General features: G+C 41.4%; 1 protein-coding gene across 5 annotated transcripts in view; it reads right to left on the reverse strand.

Moving 5' to 3' along the window:
• Positions 1-18,997, reverse strand: part of SYNCRIP (synaptotagmin binding cytoplasmic RNA interacting protein) — a 24,403-nt gene extending 5,406 nt beyond the window's left edge. For all 5 annotated transcript variants that reach the window (XM_084285368.1, XM_084285367.1, XM_084285366.1 and 2 more), the window contains exons 1-10: positions 18,757-18,997; positions 17,467-17,626; positions 16,463-16,581; positions 16,169-16,276; positions 14,436-14,549; positions 14,159-14,335; positions 9,295-9,430; positions 8,194-8,399; positions 3,171-3,320; positions 1,794-1,915 (exon numbers count right to left, since the gene is read on the reverse strand). In XM_084285368.1, the coding sequence (XP_084141494.1) occupies positions 1,794-1,915; positions 3,171-3,320; positions 8,194-8,399; positions 9,295-9,430; positions 14,159-14,335; positions 14,436-14,549; positions 16,169-16,276; positions 16,463-16,581; positions 17,467-17,614 (1,280 nt within the window). In that variant the 5' untranslated portion in view covers positions 17,615-17,626; positions 18,757-18,997. The remainder of the gene's footprint in view (positions 1-1,793; positions 1,916-3,170; positions 3,321-8,193; positions 8,400-9,294; positions 9,431-14,158; positions 14,336-14,435; positions 14,550-16,168; positions 16,277-16,462; positions 16,582-17,466; positions 17,627-18,756) is intronic.
• Between the last annotated feature and the right edge of the window lie 472 nt (positions 18,998-19,469).

A 19,469-nucleotide genomic window follows, 5' to 3' on the forward strand; every position in this document is an offset into this window, starting at 1 on the left:
TACTGGGAAGTTAAGATCACCAGGTACATAACGTATGAGTCAGATTGAATCTATAGCTATATGCAAGTTTATATAAAAACTATTTTTACAACTACAACTGTAAATATAGTACAAACTGCAAGACACCTCTAAGACCTTAAGATGTCACTCCAAACTTTCCAAGTAACTAGGATACAGACTTAACACACATATCATTCTACTCCCTCTCACCTTTTAGAATCCTAAGAAAATTAAAAGCCCTTACAATTCACTTACAAATAAACCGTTCAAAATCCAAACATACCTAATGAAACTAGCTGCTTTCCTGCCTAAGATGCATTAACAGTTCATAAAAGAACATTTCAAATTCCTGAACAAAAGAACTAGAAAGGACTGAACAACTGGATTTACTTTACCTCTGACTAGAAAAAACAGCCCTAGTTTACCTATATCCACAAAATCAAGCACGCACCAAGTAAAGGGGGTGTGTGGAGATAACAGACATCATTATATTAATATATATTAAAGGTGTCACATGTCAGGAAGAAGCCCAGTGTTATAAATACATGTTAATATCCAGAACTAATAATTCTGAATCCCAGATTACCTGCGAAGAACAGGTAGGGGCAATGGAAGGGAAATCACACAGCACTTAACTGATCAAGCACCTTTTAGGAATATCTTCCTTTTCCTCCACTAGAAACGGACCACTACCAGATCTTGAACACAAAGCTAGCAGAACTGTCTACTGCACTGTAAGATTTTTCTGGTATTACTCAAATTCAACTAGAGAATGTGCATCTCCAACCAGAGACAACAAAACCATGCAAACAGTTGCCAATGTCAAGAGGCAAGTAGATTAATTATAATTTGAAATACTGTTGAAAGTTGTACTGTTTTTTATTGTGGTGTTGAAAAGATGCAGAATATAGAGAAAGTATTGCCAAAAAAAAATAGGCAGAACAGAAAAGGCCTAGCACAGAAGAGGAGCAAAAGAATAATGAAGCTGACTGCTTACAGTAACACCAGATGCCTAAGGAAGAAGAACAAAAGGGCCAAGAAAGTTACAACACCTATAAGCAGGGCAAACTTAAGCAGTTCCATGCATACGCTAGGTCACCATCTGGAGATCTGTATTAATCTGGTAACCTCACTATTCTGCCTTCTTGTATGCTGCACAGCAACACTGGCAGAAGTTATTTTTGGAAATACGGTGGGGGAGGGAAGATGGTTAGGAAAGCTACAAGATATCCAAGAAGATAAATATGCGAGAACATTAAGCAGAACACAGTGGCAAGCAATGCATTGTTTGCCATGTTCAGCATTTATTAACAGGAGATCTTTATTAGTGTGAGTTTAGAAACTTCATGAATAATCTGTCTTCTGGAAATGGCAAAAAAGTATGCCAGGATCCTTCCTTCAGAGAGTATTTTCTTAAACAGGGGACCTGTATCAGTACTTCTAGGTCTGATAAAAGGAATACATGCTGCTGAATACATTCATGGGACAGATCAGTGCAGAAATACAGGAAACTTTTTATTCTAAAGCGAGAAGGGTGCACATTTAATGACCTGCAAGCATTTCTGTTGCTCATACGCCCATTGATCAAAACAGTACCTGAATTCTCACAAACAGCGCTCCCTCCTAGACCTTAAGTAAAACACAAACAACTTAAACGCATCCAACATTTTCAGAGAAGCCAAAGAACCTGTATACACTATGGTAAAGCTATGAACTACCCCAAGTTCTAGTTCTGTACGAATATACATGTCTTTCAGAAGTAATACAAGGTATGTGCATGCATTTACACTTACATCTGATTTTTAGCCGCTTGTCTCTGAGCTTTCCGTTCTTTCCTTTTTTGATCTGGTGGCTTAGCAAAAACAATTTCAATGTTTTCTCCCTCTAAATCTTTGCCATTCATTTCTTCCATTGCCTGAAGGAATTAACCAGACTTTAAATATACTTCTAAGCATATCCGAAGTTATTAAGTTTACTCTATCCTTTAGAATATGCATTTTTAAATGTTATCCATAGCTAAAACAACAATATAAATCTAAAAAAATTAGACAGCACAGCATTATGGGTTCCAGAAGTTATGCATTTCCTCTTAACTTAGTTCTCAAACCCAGGATGGCATGTATAAGCTTGAAAGTCTCCCACTAAAAATTCTAAATAGGCTTCAATCTTTTAAGTTGTTTCAGTTAATGAAGGGACAGAATTAATTTCTGAAAGGACAGCAAAAAATATTGGCAGTAAGTGTCTCCTGTTAGCATTAACACAAATGGTACTAAAACTAGAGACGAGTGTATGTTTTTATGTCTTTATTTTACATGTAGTAACTTCTTTTTTAAGCCAGACCCCCTCCCCCCCCCCAAAAAAAAGTACGTGTGTCATTCTCACTTAAAAAAAATAAAACAAAAACCACACCAACACACGCGCATGTTTCCCATGGGTCACAGTAATTGCTACAAGTTAATTTTAAGCAGAGGAATCCTAAAGATTCTACCACTTCTAGGGACTCTGAGCCTCGACAGGATACATATCCTGTGAGAAGATTCTTTCCATCATCTTCATAAGCATCTGCTTCAAGGCATCTGGATGAACAAGAAAAGCTGAATCCCCTTGTATCCTGCTGTATCCTCCCACGGGACATAAAAATAGACACACTATAGGCAGGAGAGGAAGTGCACTTTCCCTTCCTAACAACAGATGACCAGAGAAAATCCAGCAAGACCAGGCTAACAAAATCCAGGGAAGACAATTCCTCAGCTGTCCCACACTTCTCATGAAAAGAAAAGGTGATTATTCCACACCATAAAAAGGAAGTCATTCTGTTCCTAGAAAATAAAAAGATGATCTAATTTTTTTTATCACCTGTCCTAGAGAAACTGCACTAGTCTACTGCTAACTTGGTGAGAAGAGTCACTCAACTTCTGGCACTTCAATTTCAACTGATAACGGGTATGACTAGCTCAGATATTCATCAGAAAAACTACTTAGGTGCATCTAAGATCTAGTTTTTCAAATTAGCAAATGAATTTTCTTAGGAGACACCCAGAGAGGACAAAGACATCGGAAGCCTTTGAACACTCCTCCAGACAGATTTTTTCTGAAGTTAGAAGTATACAGCTTCAAAATGTTACACTTAGTCACACGCACACACAGGGGGTACAGCCCTCTTCACTTACCTTTACAGCACCATCCCGTTCATCAAAATGGATGAAAGCATAGTCTTTTAGCTTCTTCACTCGCTCTAGCTTTCCAAATTGACTGAAGGCCTTTTCTAGTATCTCCTCTGTTACAGTATTGGCAAGATTGCGTACAAACAGAACTTTTACCTAGAAAAAAAAAAAGGAATTAAAAACACTATTTAGACAAAAAGTTTTGCAAGTCATTACTATTGGCAGCACTGAAAATATCATTACATTTTAAGTACTACATTTTATAGAGGTAGTTAAGTAAATATATACTCATATATATATATTCATACAGCACAAGTTGGCAGCAAACATCCCTGACTGCTAAAAATATTAGATCAATTTTCCAACACGATTACATAGCACCAGTATCCTGAAAGTCAACACAGTTTCTGTTAACGTTTGAAAAAAATCCTAGCAGCAGTAATTTTCAAGTCAGGAACGCTTTCAAATTTGAAAGAAGGCAACTGAGACTGGTTACACACAAAATAATTAAGTTATCAAAACATTCCATTGTTTAGACAGGTTTTGCAGAACAGTCATCACTGTAATATCTAGGTCAGAGGTGACAGCACTGCAGCTCTCAAGCTGCTTAACTTGTGGCTTCCCTGCTACAGCTACACCAAATACCTAGCAGCAGGACTGCGCTTGCCTGAGGAGCACTCAGTGACCTGAATCCACGGTTACAAGAGGGAAGAAATACAGAAAAGGATACGAAGGCTGACATTGCCAGGTCACCCTTGGACTTTCTCACAAGTCAAACTGTGTCTTTTCCTTGAGAAACAGCCACCTCAAATTAACTGAAAACCTATTCCCTCCCCCTCTAAAGCATGCAATATGGCTTGTACGCTCCATGAAGAGTGCTAGGCAGCTTTTAGGATCAGAAAGGCTAGTTATTTGAAGGGTTTAGATACATCTTGTTAACTGCCTGACAGTGACTACACCATCAGTGCCAAGTTGAACCAACCACCAACTGCTTTAAGATGAAAGAAAACAAGGCAATCTGACAAAGACTGATACTAGATAAACCAGTCAGCATGCACTGGACACCTGCAAATCACGTATGTTACTGGGCTGGAAGCATTCAAAGGCTTGTCCTTGCCCCCACACCGAGGTTACACTGATAAAATGATAATTTCTGGACATTATCATTTTTGCATGACATCACCTGTAAGTTCTGGCAATTTATAAGCCTCTCTTACATGCTGGGGGAGCCCCTTCCACGCACTGCCACCACGTGCTGACATTACAGCCTTACTTTCCTACAGTGCAGCTGCCAATCGGCCACAAAGAACTGCAACATCTTTCCACACCCCGTCCACTGTTAGTGGCTTCTAACTAGCTGATGACAAAAAGCAAGTGAACGTGGTACACGGCAGCTTCTGACTTCCCATTCCTAGTCCCAAAGGTCACTGCAAGTAACACGGGGTACCAAAGGGCCACAGGAAGCATGCTTCAATTCCCTGAAGCTGAGCTACGATCTCTGCTCCTACAAAGCACAGGAATTCAGTAAACCCCAACACCTGTTGTATAAGACATAATTACTGTGTAATTAAAGTTACAAATAAACTTGTCTCACTTGATTGCAGAACTCGGATGGGATGCAGAGCTTGGAAAAAAAAAAAAGAAAAGAAAAAAGGATACTACAAGACTATAAATCTGATCTAGAGAATCAACTCTAGCCTTTGGCAATAGCTATTCTTGCTGATTCTCAGGGGATAAAAAAAAGTCACAGCCAGCTCCACAAGGAAAGCTTTCTCCCATCCTGTGTTAAGCTTCTCCTATATGCCTTGATAGTACAAGCGAACTGTGTGCCTTCCAAGAACCCTTTTCAGTAAACCATTCTAATCATTTACTTTACCTTACCTTATTTTGTTTCAGAGAATAACAGAAGTTTTGCTTTGTAACCACCTGCTTTTAAAACTGGTAAAATGCAAACAAATGTTCCTTATTCTTATACTTTAGGAAAGGATGAAAACTTGCATCTCAGGAGGAACCAACCCTAAGAAGCCTTCACCAGTCCATAATGACTGACACATTTAGTGTCAGATATGATTAAAAACCTCAAGAAGAAACCATCTTTTTAGTACAAGATTTTAGTACTAACAGGACATTATTTTTTTTTTTTTTAATAAGAAATTAGTTTAAATTTTTCTCCCACATAGACAAATCCATTAATCTCTAACACCTCAATAACATCTTTGGCCACGTTACAGACCAGAAGCGCAGCTCAACCAGTCAAGGAACATGTCAAAACTAATAGGCAGGTCAAAGCGTAGGGTGAAAGAAGGAACTATTTTCACTTCATTTAAGGTAAGAGGTTAAAAAAGTCTTCTTGATTAAGGCTTGTAGGTTGTAACGAGGAATGCACATCTAAAACAAGCAATATAGCCCGCTATCCTAAGTGCAAGTGCACAGCAGCATTTTGTCATAAAGGCAGGGCCCACTTGTAAAACTGCTGAAGGCTGGACTACCCCCAGAACTACTGGGATCTGTTCCTTTTCCTTCTTTTACCTAGAGTACAAACACTTCAAGCTTTGTTACTATGTTCTCCAAAGGTTAGTCCCTGTCTCCTCTCCTGTAATCTACCAGGCAGCCATGAGCACAAGACTTTATTTAGCTGCTTAACCTGCCAATCTAGCACATGCTCTGTAGCCTCAGCCACGTTACAGGAATAATTTAAAATGTAAGAGGCATCAAAACGCTGCTTAGGAGAAAAGAACTATCAACAAAACCACCGGAAGTTAGAAAAAAGTTTGGACTAGAAATCAATTACTTCACTGATTATACACATACACTGATCTGTCAGAACAAGTACTGAACTCCTCTAGCACATACATCTGTAGCTTCAAAAGCCATCTTTTCTCCCCCTCACGCTGAAGGTACTTCATGTTTAAGGTAACACCCCCTTTAAATTTCAAGTGCTTCAATATTTGCTAAGTACACCATCCATGTCCATGTAGCACACTCCGCAACATTTAAACAAAAGTCTAGAGGAGAACAGAAAAAAAGGCTTGAGAAAACACTTCAGAATTGTAAATTAGTAGGTGTCAATACACTGATGAATTGGCATGCTTTTCTGCCAGGTATTTAGAACAATGCTGTTCACCATCTAGCTACCGAGGTGAATCTGCCTTCCCCATGCTTTGCTCTTATGGACTTTCTTTTCTGGTAATGTGGATGAGCACGTTGCAGACCAGATGATCATTGTGATGAAAGCAACCTCCTACTCACAGTGTTTCCCCCAGAGCCTTCTACCAAAGGAATGTGCGAGACCAGGGCCAAGAGCTCTCCCTTTGCTCCCTAATGACAGCGCTCAGGAGCAGACGGCCAACCTGCAGCTCACAGCTGGGAGATCAGCGTGACTGTGACAAGTAGCTGGGCTGCTCTTAAACATAACACAGCAGTCAACTCCAGAAAGCAAACCTAACACCTCCAGAGGGGCCAAATGTGATCAGGCTTTCTGTAAACGTACTTGAAGTGGGCAAGGAAGACTGGAACAGAGCCTTTCCTTGTTGTAAGAATAAACTAAGGGATGCAGCAAGCCAGAAAGGTCAGACACCAACACTTGCCTCTGCTCCTGCATACAGCCACAAACTGTGCACTCTACTTTTTCAGCATTCTCATTCACATTTCCATTCCCTTTTGCATCAACTGTCTGTATTTGGCAAATAGCAATAAAATGTAACATTTTCTGCACATTTCCCATTTTAAATACAAAAACTTTGAGGTATTAAAACATAACATTCAAAAAATGAATATCAAATGCCACAAAACACTGATTTCTTTAGCCTTTCATTCCGACATTTATAAACTTACTTCAGAAAGACACCTACCTCATCACATCCCCTATCACACCCCGCTTATCTATGTGGTCATGTCAGCAGAAGTTTGTGCTAATTCAACAGTTTGTTGGAGTAGGATTTCCTGAGCCAAGAAACTGATCAGATAGACTGCCACATATAGGAAATGCCACCCTCTGACCACTTCTACCTGCAAGACTCTTCCCTGCTGTTGATCATATATGATACAGGGCAAAAATTGAAGTCTGCTAACTGGGTAGTCCAAGAGCTTCTGTGATAGCGATGTTATAAAAGCAGGCTTTTTTTTTTTCCTCCTAAAAATGAGTCCCTGCCCCAACCCTTTTCCCTTATGGCTCACCAAAGAGGAGATCCCAGCCACACTGTATTACTAGGTCCATCAAAGTAGGACTCCAGCAAGCGACATGTCTCAAACAAGAGTAAAAGCAATGACAAAAAGCAAATACAGAGAAAGAGATAAGGATATAGACTAGCTTGGAGCTTCCATGAAAAAACTCAGCTACAGAACACGATTGAAAAAGATAGGTCTGGGCATTATCTGATGGGAAAAAAAAAAAAAAAAAAAAGAGGTAATATTTCTACGGCAAAATAATGTGCTGTAATGAAATTCAAGATGTTGAAGTTCAGACCTTAGCTTAACTGAAATACTCCAACTCCAAAATATTGTCTTAATATTTTTACAGATTTAACACTGCACCCAAGTCAAAAATACTGAGTTCCAAATACAAAGTAATTACTTAAATACTCAGAAGTAACTTCTACAGGATAGCTTTAAAAAATCCCAATTTGTGTGTGTTACTGTAATGTTCTACCTCTGAAGTGATAAACATGTGGTTCCAGGGTTAAAAATCATTAAGGCTTGTTCTCTGATCATTTCTGGATTTCTGTGCCACCACATACTAATCTACAAAGTCGTTTTATTTTGGGGAGTCACCACCACCACCACTTCCAGATTAGGAATCAACTACACCAGCATACGTATCATTCATCCTTGGGAGCACAAGATAACATCTGCCAATAGTTTTTTGAATTCACATTAATTCTAGAGTGCATTCTTATTTTTACCATCTCACTTACAACATTTCTTTCAAGAGGGCTGCAAGATGCTATTTAAACTTATGCTCGTATTAAGAAGTACTTACTTTGGAACAAGGCACTTTACTTATATTATGTTTCCCTTACAGCTTTATTACCTTTGCCATGACTTCGGGATCTGGGTCTTCTATAGGGTCAGCCCATTCAACTGTAACAACATTTCCCCAGACTTTCACCTTGCCACTCATTAACCTACGTCTGGCCTGAGCAGCAGTCTTGTGATCTTCATATTCAAGGAAACAGAAACCCCGGTTCTTTTTCTTGTCATCGGGCTGATGATACAATATGACATCTGTAAGGCCCTCTGAAAATAAGCAAAATATTCCTTTGTTATGGCTTTTATCCATGAGTTTGTATTATAAAGTAAGGATTATCTTTCTGAGAAGTACGCATCTGATTAGCAGTTCCAGATAAGCACTAACATGCTAGTCTTTTCAGACTGTGTGCTTATTAAAACTTCTCTACTTTCAAGACCCACGTTCTCCAAGAGTCATTGGACTATCCCAACTTCGGATCCCTTTTATTAAGTGAAGAAAGCTTAGAAGCTACAGAAGAATACCTTCCATCTCACTGAACAGAGCAGGGAGTGCAACCCAAAGTTGTGCTTTGTCACTTTTCTTCTCAACCCACCCCCTAAGTCACAATACTTATCAGCATCTGTTTTTTCCACGGATGTCCAAAGAACAAAAGGTTAAACTTGCATGATTTCATGACATCTAAGAGTTTCAGTGTTGCTCCAAGGAACCTAAAGTATATCATTCAGTAACACAGGAAGCCGTAAAACGTTACCTGACGGAGTTTATATGCTGTTAACAGAAATAGATCCTTATCAAATCAGTAAGAACTCTGAAGCACAGAACTAGTTATGTTTCCCAACCTGCTTCAGTTCTGTCTTGAAAAGCTTTAAAACATCAATTAGCACTGACATAATTAAACCATCTGTTTGAATGGCTTTTTTAAACAATACACACATTTTCTCAGTAAAACTTGGAACTGCACACCTTGTTTAATTACAAATATTTCATCCCTCAGCAGTCAGATTTTTTGTTTTGTTTTAAATAAATAAAAATCAGGACAAATGCTAAGTCATCTCAGTTTGAATTCATTGTCATTCAACCATAAGCCAAAAGATGGTAAAAATACTTCATCACCGATCACGTTTGCCACCCTCTAGCTGTATGAAACAGTTACTCAGTTACCTGTTACTTTGCTGAATTCTTCAACAATTTGCTCCTTGGTTTTACTCTTAGGAATAGAACCAACAAAAAGCCTATTATTGGCAACAGAGATGCATACACCAATGTGTTTTCCAGAACGAATTTCATGATTGTTGTACTGAAAGAAAAACAGACAATCATCAGTCACACATAACTTTCACTCCCGTCCAACAGTAGCAATACCAAATCTTTTGCTTCTGCAAATTTAGTAATATATTAAATTCTTTAGCGATTAACACGTTCTTATGATATATACTCAAATATTTTGCATTATACCCATGCTCTCTAAGTTATCTCCACAGTGGCAGCCCACAACTACCCTTCCTTTCTTGTTCAAGCCTTCGTCTTAATACATAGATCTTTAGACTTCTTCATGCAGAACCACAAAAGGTTAATATGTCCAAACCAACAAGATCAAGGCTACTCCCCCTTCACAACAGCACAGAACAAAATTCAGGTTCCTCTACAGATTGCATCTGTGAATTCTTAAATTGTATTGTGTGTCTAATAGAAGACAGGTGTTACAATTGAAGTCAGATTCCCTTCCAAAGCTCCACACAGTTCACAGAGGAAAGCCACGATCGGGTCTTCTCCACAAAGCATACAAGAGCAATTGCCAAATTCTTTCCCAAGCATGTAGATTACACGGATAGAGACAGCAAACGGCAAAAAGAGACTTCTATTGCTTTGAAATCCTAAGGCTTCTGTTCATATTCTGTTCCCCAAACAGACTGTTTAGAAAACACTCTGAACACATCAACAGTTCAAGGGGAAAAAAACTATTACTGTAGACATCTGCTGACAAAAATGCCCTTCATTGCGATGCAGACAGACATGTATCATCCAAATAAGCAGCTGGGAGGTCAACTGGTGGTACATCAACCACTTTCCTGCACTGCAAGCCCTGCAACAGGCAATTCTTTAGCTAGGAAAATGTATTTTGTGGTCAACATTTTATTGACAAGTAGTAGGATAGCTTTTCAAAATTTAATCTAGCTATTTATTCTGTGAGTGATTTTGTGTCTGGTGGTAAACTTCCCACATAAGCAAGTTCTCCCACACCCCCTTCTTGCTTAGGGCACTAAAAACCAGGGTGAAGATGTATTTATATTTAGCCATTACAAACAAAAACTACATCACTGAAGACTTTCAAAGCTATACAATTGTACAAGAAGTAAGCTGAACAAAACTGTACATGCAAAAAGGATCTTGAGTGGCATCTTTCCAACTAGTTATGTCGCAAAGCATAACACAATACAGTGAAAGACATCTCCCTATCTGTTGACTGTGTAGCAGTGGAAGAGTTGATTTTAAAGTCTGAAACAAAACCACACAGGAAGACGTATTTATATATATGTATTTATGAACACTGACGAAGACTTGTACGCATTAACAAAGAGAAGATTATACAATCTGGAAAAAAAAATCCTTTAAAGAAACAGGTTTACAAAAAAGCTAGCAGTTTATTAGTCTGGATACAAGACAAATTGATTCTTCTTCAACTGAAGTATATATGGATAAGAGAAGGTACTATCTGGCTGCTCCTGTTAGAATTTAAGACCAAAGCCTAACTTCATATTTAATCCAAAAGAGAAGCTCTCTTATACCTCATACCAAAAACTTTTCATAACTTCAAAGAAAAATAAGTAGTCTAGCATTGCTAATCCATGTTGATACTAGTTTCTACAGTTTTTTTCTCTGTACTATCATACTTTACTACTTTCTATCATATGTTTATTCTACCACAGATGAAATAGTCTAGAGCTAGGTGCTCCTACACACACAGTTAGTGTTTTTTAGGCAAACAGTTTGCAAAGCAGCTGCAAACTTAGATTAGATACCAATGGGCCCAAATCTTAATTTGTGTGTGTGCTACCAAATTAGCAAGGTCAGCATAACACTTTTCCCTCGTCACCACTGAAGCAATGCCTCAAGTCAGCAGAGACATTAGCACCCCCTAGATACCAAAAAATATATATACTTTTTTGCTAAGTTCCTCAAGAACTGATTCACAAACAGGTAAAGTCTATCTTGTCATTTCATCCACTTTCACCTGCAGTTTGGTTCCAGCAGCAAGCAACCTGCACTACTGTGTCTAGCTGGCAAACTGCTTAATAGGGATATCTGCACCTGTACCTGCATTTTGATCAAATTTACATTAGCTCTAGTCAAAAAACTTAAAACTATAGCTTAAAACTAAAGCTTAAAACTACATACAGTAGCATGCAGTATACGTTCTCCTATAAGCTTGGCCCGCAAGTATTTAATTTTGTGCATGTCTGCAGTAACCCTCATCACTCAGAAATCTTTTCCAAAACTGAAATCTAACAGTTTCATATGAAATAATAGGAATTGAGTGTGCACATAAACACACAACTGGAACTGTAATTCATAGCTGAAAGAGTGTAAACAGAAGGGAGATGCAAGCACGTGGACAGGGAGAAAAATGCCTGAAGAAAGTCAGACCTGACTTGTAACAGCTGGTACTTGGGTGAACAGCACTTGAGATGCTGCTTCTACTTCACTGGCTGGGGGGATTGACACCTATACACTGGATTAAGTATTGGACATAAAGTTAACTACTGTTCATATCTGAGTGTCTTCTCAGGATCAAGCCACATCGTTGTTCCATTTTTGTCTCAAGCACAGCACCAAAAGTATTTCAAACAAAATTTTGGGATCTCTCTTTGTAAGCTGCTGGAGCTATGCATAAACAAAATCAGGGCTTCAACCTTTTAAGTGCAAGGTTTCTTCTGGTGGATGAATAGAATAAGTCAACATAAAGTTTACCTAAAATACTGGTTCAGTATTATATGAAGATATTATAAAGTCTCTGAATGATACCATAGCTATGCAGAAGTGAATCACATGCAGAATATGTTACACCAATTGCAAGAGCCTGAAGACAGTCAGTGTATTTTCTGCTGCTTGAGTATTGACAAAGCCTCGTAGCTGTCTATTAGTCGGAAAACCAAAGCAATGCAGAGATTTTTATTCTCATTTTTGGTACATTTCAGAATCATGAATGGGGAAAAAAAAGCCTCTGGCAAAGGGATGGGAAGCAGAGAATCCCCAGTTCCATGATATCCAGAAATCCCTGAAACAAGCTGTCTACACATCAGAAGTAGTGTCAGAAAGAACACTGCCTGTTAAGATACTAGAATGTTAAAATAACTATGACCAAGAGTGTAGCGTTTCTCATAGGTCTTTCAGCAACCTCTCCCATGCATGTATAAAAAACTACAAGACACAGACCCATCATTTTCAACTAAGCCACATGGTCATACTTTTCTGGTACCCTTGCAAATCACTCAGGCACCTTGGGCAACTTCTAACACACCAAACTACCCAGTCAACTGGGACTATTCAAAAGCTAACAAACGTCACAGGATCCAGTTTAGAGCTAACCCTGCCTTCAAAGGTTAGCATGAAGGCTGAAAAACTGCTGTACCAACCCCAGTGCTTTTCAACTATTACACTCTGTGGCTATCTAGCTGAGAAACAACATGCAATGCTGTATTTTTTCCTGCATAGCAAAGATCAAATATAAAGGGACCTCCTTCCATTCCCTCAGATTGTTCAATGAAGACTGAGGCCAGGACCTGAGCTGTAACTTTTATGCAAACACAATCTGAATAACTTTGCAGACCCCCCTCAGGAGCATGCTGCATTTAAGCAAAATAGAGCTAACTGAAGAAAAACTCCTTTTCATTTAATAGACGCTTCTGATAATATATTTAAATTTGTTTCGCTCTTTGGGTAAGTCATGTGAACAACTCATGAGTTTACACAAAATATAAATAGCTAGGCTGACAAAGAAAGTACAAAGAGGTATATGCAAACAGTTATCCTAAGTATATTTGGATTGCACACAGGAACACACCAGACATGCTTGTTTAAAAAGCTAAACAGTAGATACCAGACTTTTTTTTGTACTTTTTTTTTTTTTCTAAGATATTTCAATATTTTTTGGGAGGCATTTCTATCTTCAGCCTGATTTGTGTCAACCATGAGGGTTAGCAAGGTACCTTAATGACCTAAGGTGTCCCTTAATACAAAAGAGAGGTCTTAACCCTGCCGTATTAGTACAGTATCAGCACGCCTCAGAACGAGTACAGTTAGCACTCTTAGGATCACACCATGCATTGTGATCTCAGCCACATCAATGCAGCACTAACTAGCTCAAAGAATTCAAATTTCATGTAACCAGAAAAACAAAAGAGCAGTGTAAGGATTGAGGACATAAAACCTGGAAAGCTTATTAAGAGTTTCCCATTCCTTATATCAGACCATTTCACACCTCTGTCTAAAACTGGAGAAGTTTTTAACAGGTAGCTTTTGTCATTTTCCAGATAGCTAAATGAGACAAGATAGACCTTACAAGTCAAAAGTGATTACTTATCATCTGAAGTATCTTATGAAATTCTGTGACTTCAGATGCATTTTCCCAGCATGGTGCCCCCTGCTGGTGCACAAGCAAATCAAAACCATAAAACCTGACCAACTCCTTTGTAATACAGCATCTCCACTAACACTTCTCTAAAACTCATCCAAATGCAGACAAGCTCAGAAGTCAGTATTGCTAAGACAACTTTTGTTAAGATTCACCTAACTGGACCAAACAGCAGTCCATCTACTTTATTTCCTGCCCCTAATACGCCCATCAAAGATTTATACACAGAATTATGTAAAAATACTTAAAAATGCCTGGTGGACATTTGTAAAATCATCTAAAAATGACACAGTTGAATTTTAAGCATTCAGACATTAGGATCAGGACAACAGCTTATAATCCACAGTGTGTTCTTAAAAAAAAAAAAAGGAAGAAAGATGTAAGGAGACTTACCAGTTTAACAGCCTCCTGAGCTGCCTCTTTAGTACAAAAAGTGACAAAAGCATATCCTCTATTTAGACCAGTTAATGGATCCATCATTAAGCGGAGATCCCATATAGGGCCAGCTTTCTCAAATAATGGAACAAGTTCATCTTCAAACAAGTCTCTTGGAATCTTGCCCACAAAGATCTGCAAGAGGCACAGAGTATTTTTATTCATTGGGTGTATTTATTTTTTTTCTTTAATATATATAAGCAATACATCTACACAAACATCTCCTCCTCCATACCTCTGTACCAACGGAAGGTTGTTGTCCTGAATATACAGACTCTGGAGGAGGTCCACCATACTTTCTCTGTCCAGTAGTCACATCAAGAGTGTAGCCGGTTCTCTCCAAGAGTGCCTTCAAGTAAGAATTTTAAAATGTTAAAATCACATGCAAATTCAGCTAATTTAGGCGTACTTCATTCACAGACAACAGACATGCTCATAATTCATCTTAAACTATATTGCTTTGAAACTCTCACAGGCGAACAAGCCTACTGCTAGCACTTTAACAACAAACTTGCAAAACAATTATTAAAACTGCCAGGTAAAGAAACACTAGAAAATTGGAGGTTCACATGGAGTTTTCCCGATTCCTTCATTTTCATACAAAAAAGAGGCCAAGTAATAGAACAGCGAGCTTCCCTTTAATTAGGAAGATCTTAGCAGTCTGAGCCACTTCTTGTTTTGGCATGCCCAATCCTGCAAACGTTTATGCACAGAAGTTCCCTTCACTTAATGAGATTACTCATGAGTGTGAAGTTAAAGAACACATGTTTAAGTGCTTACACTCCTGGAACACTGTTCTTTCTGCTTCAGGTATCCCGCCGCTGAAGTTATGATCAAACTCCTTTCCTCCTATGCTGTTATCCCTCCCCATCCTCCCCTCAGTTCCTTGTGGGCACACGCAGCATCTCAGCACAACTGCTCTTCACTCTGATTGCTGCATACAGTTACAAATGTATGCAAAATATCTAATGAGAACCTCCTCTGAAAGTAGTCTTTTCTTCAACAATTTTGTGCAAAGACACATCAACTCTACGCACAAAGGAGCAACACATTTAACAAGTCCAATTACAATCAGGAGTTAACTTCACAACTGGAAAATTGCAGAGTGACTTTAAAGGCTACAGCCATCAGCAGTGAAAGCTATGCTACTTAAGTTACTTAATACATACTGCTGTTTTGTGTGGTGGTGACTAGAACTGTATCACTTGTTTGTAGGTTTTTCCCTTTTTTTAAAAAAAGGGATTACAATTACCAGCATCCCAGCCTCAAAGTGAGAAAAACATACATTCTAGTTTTGCAAGCTACATAGTTATTTGTAATCTTTAACGCATTCATTTTGCACTTTACACATAAAAAGTTAAAGATGAAAGATACTCTCACTTTTCTAAACCATCAAGTAAGCATATTTAAGTTTTCCTTTCCTTTAGCTTTGGACAAGTTGCTAGTCATGGAATTTAATATAAGTTGTGGTATGGCTAGCTCTGGACACAGGAGTTTCTTGGTATCAGGACACTCACATGAAGAAATAAAGTATCCTTTAAAACAATTTTGGGTACAGATTATGACACACATGCTATCTCCCTGTTGTGGAATTGCTTTAAACCTGAATTGAGGAAAAAAACCCAACCAGTAGCTGAAGTTACATATTCCAAACTCAGAGATCTATGCTGACAAGTTTCCTAAAACTATGAAACAGTAAAACTGTCTCAACTAGTCAATCCTCAGCTCATAAATCTAACCGTCCAATCTTTTTCATGTTTCAATATACATTCAGACCCAGTAACGAACAGGATGTAAGTTTTCTCTTGAAGATGAAAATGTGAATGACAGCTCTTAAATAACGATGAATAATCTAAAATAGCCTTTACTAGAATATCAGTTTTATAAGAATTAAGGTCTCTGTCACAAGAGCTTTGCAAAAAAAAAACCACAGAGAGACTTCATACCTTTTATCTCCTAGGAACATACCTTAATTTTTGCCTCATCTGGTCCTTTGCTAGAATCTGCCACCTTGGTCCCCTGTTTTTCCCTCTGCCTGTATGTCTTCATGACTCCACATAAAAAGGCACTTTTGTTCTGCAAAAGATGCATTAATCTTCAGTTCTGCGAACATTACAAGCCAGAACCAATTTCTACCTTGAATGAATAAAGGGCCTGTTTTACATATCATGTATGGATCACTGAAGAGATTTAAGCAAACTTCTTGCCAGTCTACTAGTAGTTTATCCCTCAACAATTATATCCTAAATTGCTTAACGTTACCTGAACATGTGAGAGATCACTGTCTTTAAACTGTTGAAGCACTGCCAGTGCACCTTCTTCATTAAATTCCTTTAAAGCTTCAATAGCTCTTTCATCTAGATCACTATGTGCAACTAGCCCTAGAGAAAAGAACAAAATTACTAATTACATGTGGGCAGCAATCTTTGTTTAACCATATTTAACACACCTAATATATTTCAGCGTTCCCTAAATCAATCACTGGTTAAAGTTACAATACTTTAGAAGTTACTTAGCCCTCTAAGTTAAACATATTAAGTACAAGTAACTTTTTCTAAAATCAAGTTTGTAAAAAAAAGTTAAGATTTAGAGTAACATTTACTACCTTAGAATCATAGATTCTACCACCTTTATGTATTTGACTTCTCTGAAATCCACATGTTACACAGGCCAAGTTAATTTTCAATATCCTGAAGCTGAATTCAGAAGGCTCTATCAAAACCTGACTTAGCTGGACTAGCAATGGTACCATGATATGTTTTGGGAGCAGACTATAAACTGCAGCACTAGAGGAATGATCACAATAACCAAAAAAAAAATCAAGTTTTAAATATGCTAGCTATTTCCATACAATAATTTTTGCACCTATGAGCTCAAATAGTATATCACAAAGTAACATTTACGCCAGAAGATGACTACCATGGCTTCAGTTACATAAAGTTACCTAGAAGTACTGTAAAAATGCACAAAGACCACATCACCTGCCCCTTCTAAGACTCATCTGATGCCTATTCCAGCTGTTGCTACAGTCACATGCAATTTCCCCCCCCCCCCCCTTTCCCAACCCTCAGTCCAAGGGGCCTGGTCCAAGGCTTTTCTCTGAAAAATACTATGACACATTAAAGTGCTAAATAACAAAAATCCACAGATGTTTGTAAGAGTCAGTCCCCATACTTTGGAAACCACGAGAAGTTGCTATTTTAGCCCAAAGACAGACAAATACAGTAAAGTATTGTAGGTGTGGTTTTGCAAGTTTTACACCTTACCTGCAACGTAAATTTCATCTAGCTTTTCAGCAACTTTCTGTGGTAAACCAGCATCGAGCAATGTCTGGAAATGCTCAGAATGGGTAACTGCAGCAGAAGTGTCCATAGGCTCTTCAGTACCATTCCCATTAACGTGTTCAGTAGCCATGTTTCCAGATATCTGTCCAAACGCAATAAGCATCGTAATTAAGCCACAAATATCCTCCAGGAGAGCTGCTGAAGTGACAGCACGTGCACCAGGCCGCCCTGCTCTGGCGGTGAGCTCACGGACCACTCCCGTGACACTTTCTGCTTCGGGAGATGCCCCCCAAAATCCCTCAAAAGAAGCCCTAACACAAAGGAAAGCCCTGACACCGCTGCCTAGCGGGGGTGGGGTGGCTTTCACTGCAGGTTTTACACAACCCAGCCAGACACTGACTCACCTCGCTCCCTCCAGTCTCTCCACCGCGGAGCTCCGAACAAGTTCGGGACGGAGCAAGGAGCCAGCGGCGGGGGAGGGCGGCGGGGCCGACACCCTCCGCGGCCCAGCCGCCGGCCGGGGGCCCCGGGCTCCCCCTCCCCGGTGCCGGCCGGGCCGAGCGAGAGGAACAAAGCGCCCTTGGCTCGCCCGCACCCACCCACGGCAGCGGCGGCCGCCATGAGCGCGATGTTAACACGTGCTCTGCGCCTTCAGATGTCCTACAACTTCCTCCAGTGACCGACTTCCCCCCCCCCCCCCCACCCTCCCTTTCCCCGCCACGCTCCCGCGGGAGGAGCGGCTCCAACCCCCCCCCCCCCCCCCCAAAGCCCCGCAGCCGCTCCCCACCTCTCACCCGTATCCCCCCCGGGAGGCCGCTTGCGACACCCCGGGCCCGATTTCACCACCCGGCCGGGAGCTCGCCGCCCCCCCCTCCCCGCACACAGCACACACACACACCCTGCTCAGCCCCTACTCCCCGAAACAATGCGGGGGCCCGCCGCCAGCCTGCTGTACGGGGAGGAGGAGGAGGAGGAGGAGGGGAAGGGGGGGTGCGGGAGGAGCCGCTCGGCTCCCCCCGGCAATGAATGGGGCCGGCGGGACAATGAGGCGGCGGCCACGCGTCCCAAGCCGGGGCCGCCTCCTCCTCCTCTTCTTCCTCCTCCTCCGGAGGCCTAGCGCCGAGCCAGCGGGGCCCAGCCGCCCACCGGCAGCGGCCACGACGGCAGCCGGGCCGCGACGCCAGAGCGCTGCAGGGCCCCGCCCGGCCGCCCCCTCCTCACCCTCACCCTTCCTCCTTCCCTCCTCCCTCCTCCTCCTCCTCCTCGCCTGACCTGCGGGGCTGGAAGCGGCGTGCAGAAGGGGGGCTGCGGGGCGCGCTGTGGCGCGGGGGGCTGCTCGTAGGCGGCTCGGGCTGGCTGAGGAGCTGCTCCCCCCTCCGCCCCGTCGCTCCGTGCTGCGGGCTCCCTCGGCGCGTGTCCGGGCGGTGTGCTGGAGCTGGCGTAAAATGGCGGCCGCTCGAGCGCTCACGCCGCTGCTGGCACCAACCCCAGCCCCTTCCACTCGGCGCGGGGGGGGCGGGGAGGGGAGAGGAGGGAGGGGAGGGGAGGGGAAAGGAGGGGAAGGGAGGGGGAAGAGAGAGAGAGGGGAGGGAGGGAGGGGAGGGAGGGAGGGGGAGGAGGAGGAGGCGCCGCCGCGCGCGCTGGCGCGGCCCCAAGAGCCGGGGTCTCCCAGGCCGCTCCGCAAGGGCCCCGCGCCCCGCCCGCGCGCGCCCGCCCCTCGGGCACGCGCCGCGCCGCTGAGGAAGGAGGGAGGCGGCGGCGGCGGCGGCGGCGGGATCAACCCTGCCCGCCCGCACCTCCCTCGTGCAGAATAATAAAAAATAAAAATGTAATAATAATAGTAAAAAAGAATAAAATATAAATAAGTTAATAAAATAAAATGCGGTGCCCGAGCCCGGCGCGCCGCGATTGGGCGAGCGGCCGTTCCCACGGTGCGCAGGTGGCACAAAAGGGGGGGGGGGGGGAACGGCGCGGGCCCGTGAGGC

The sequence above is a fragment of the Netta rufina genome (genome assembly GCF_964035555.1).
Source record: "Netta rufina genome assembly, chromosome: 3".
Classification (NCBI taxonomy): Eukaryota; Metazoa; Chordata; class Aves; order Anseriformes; family Anatidae; genus Netta; species Netta rufina.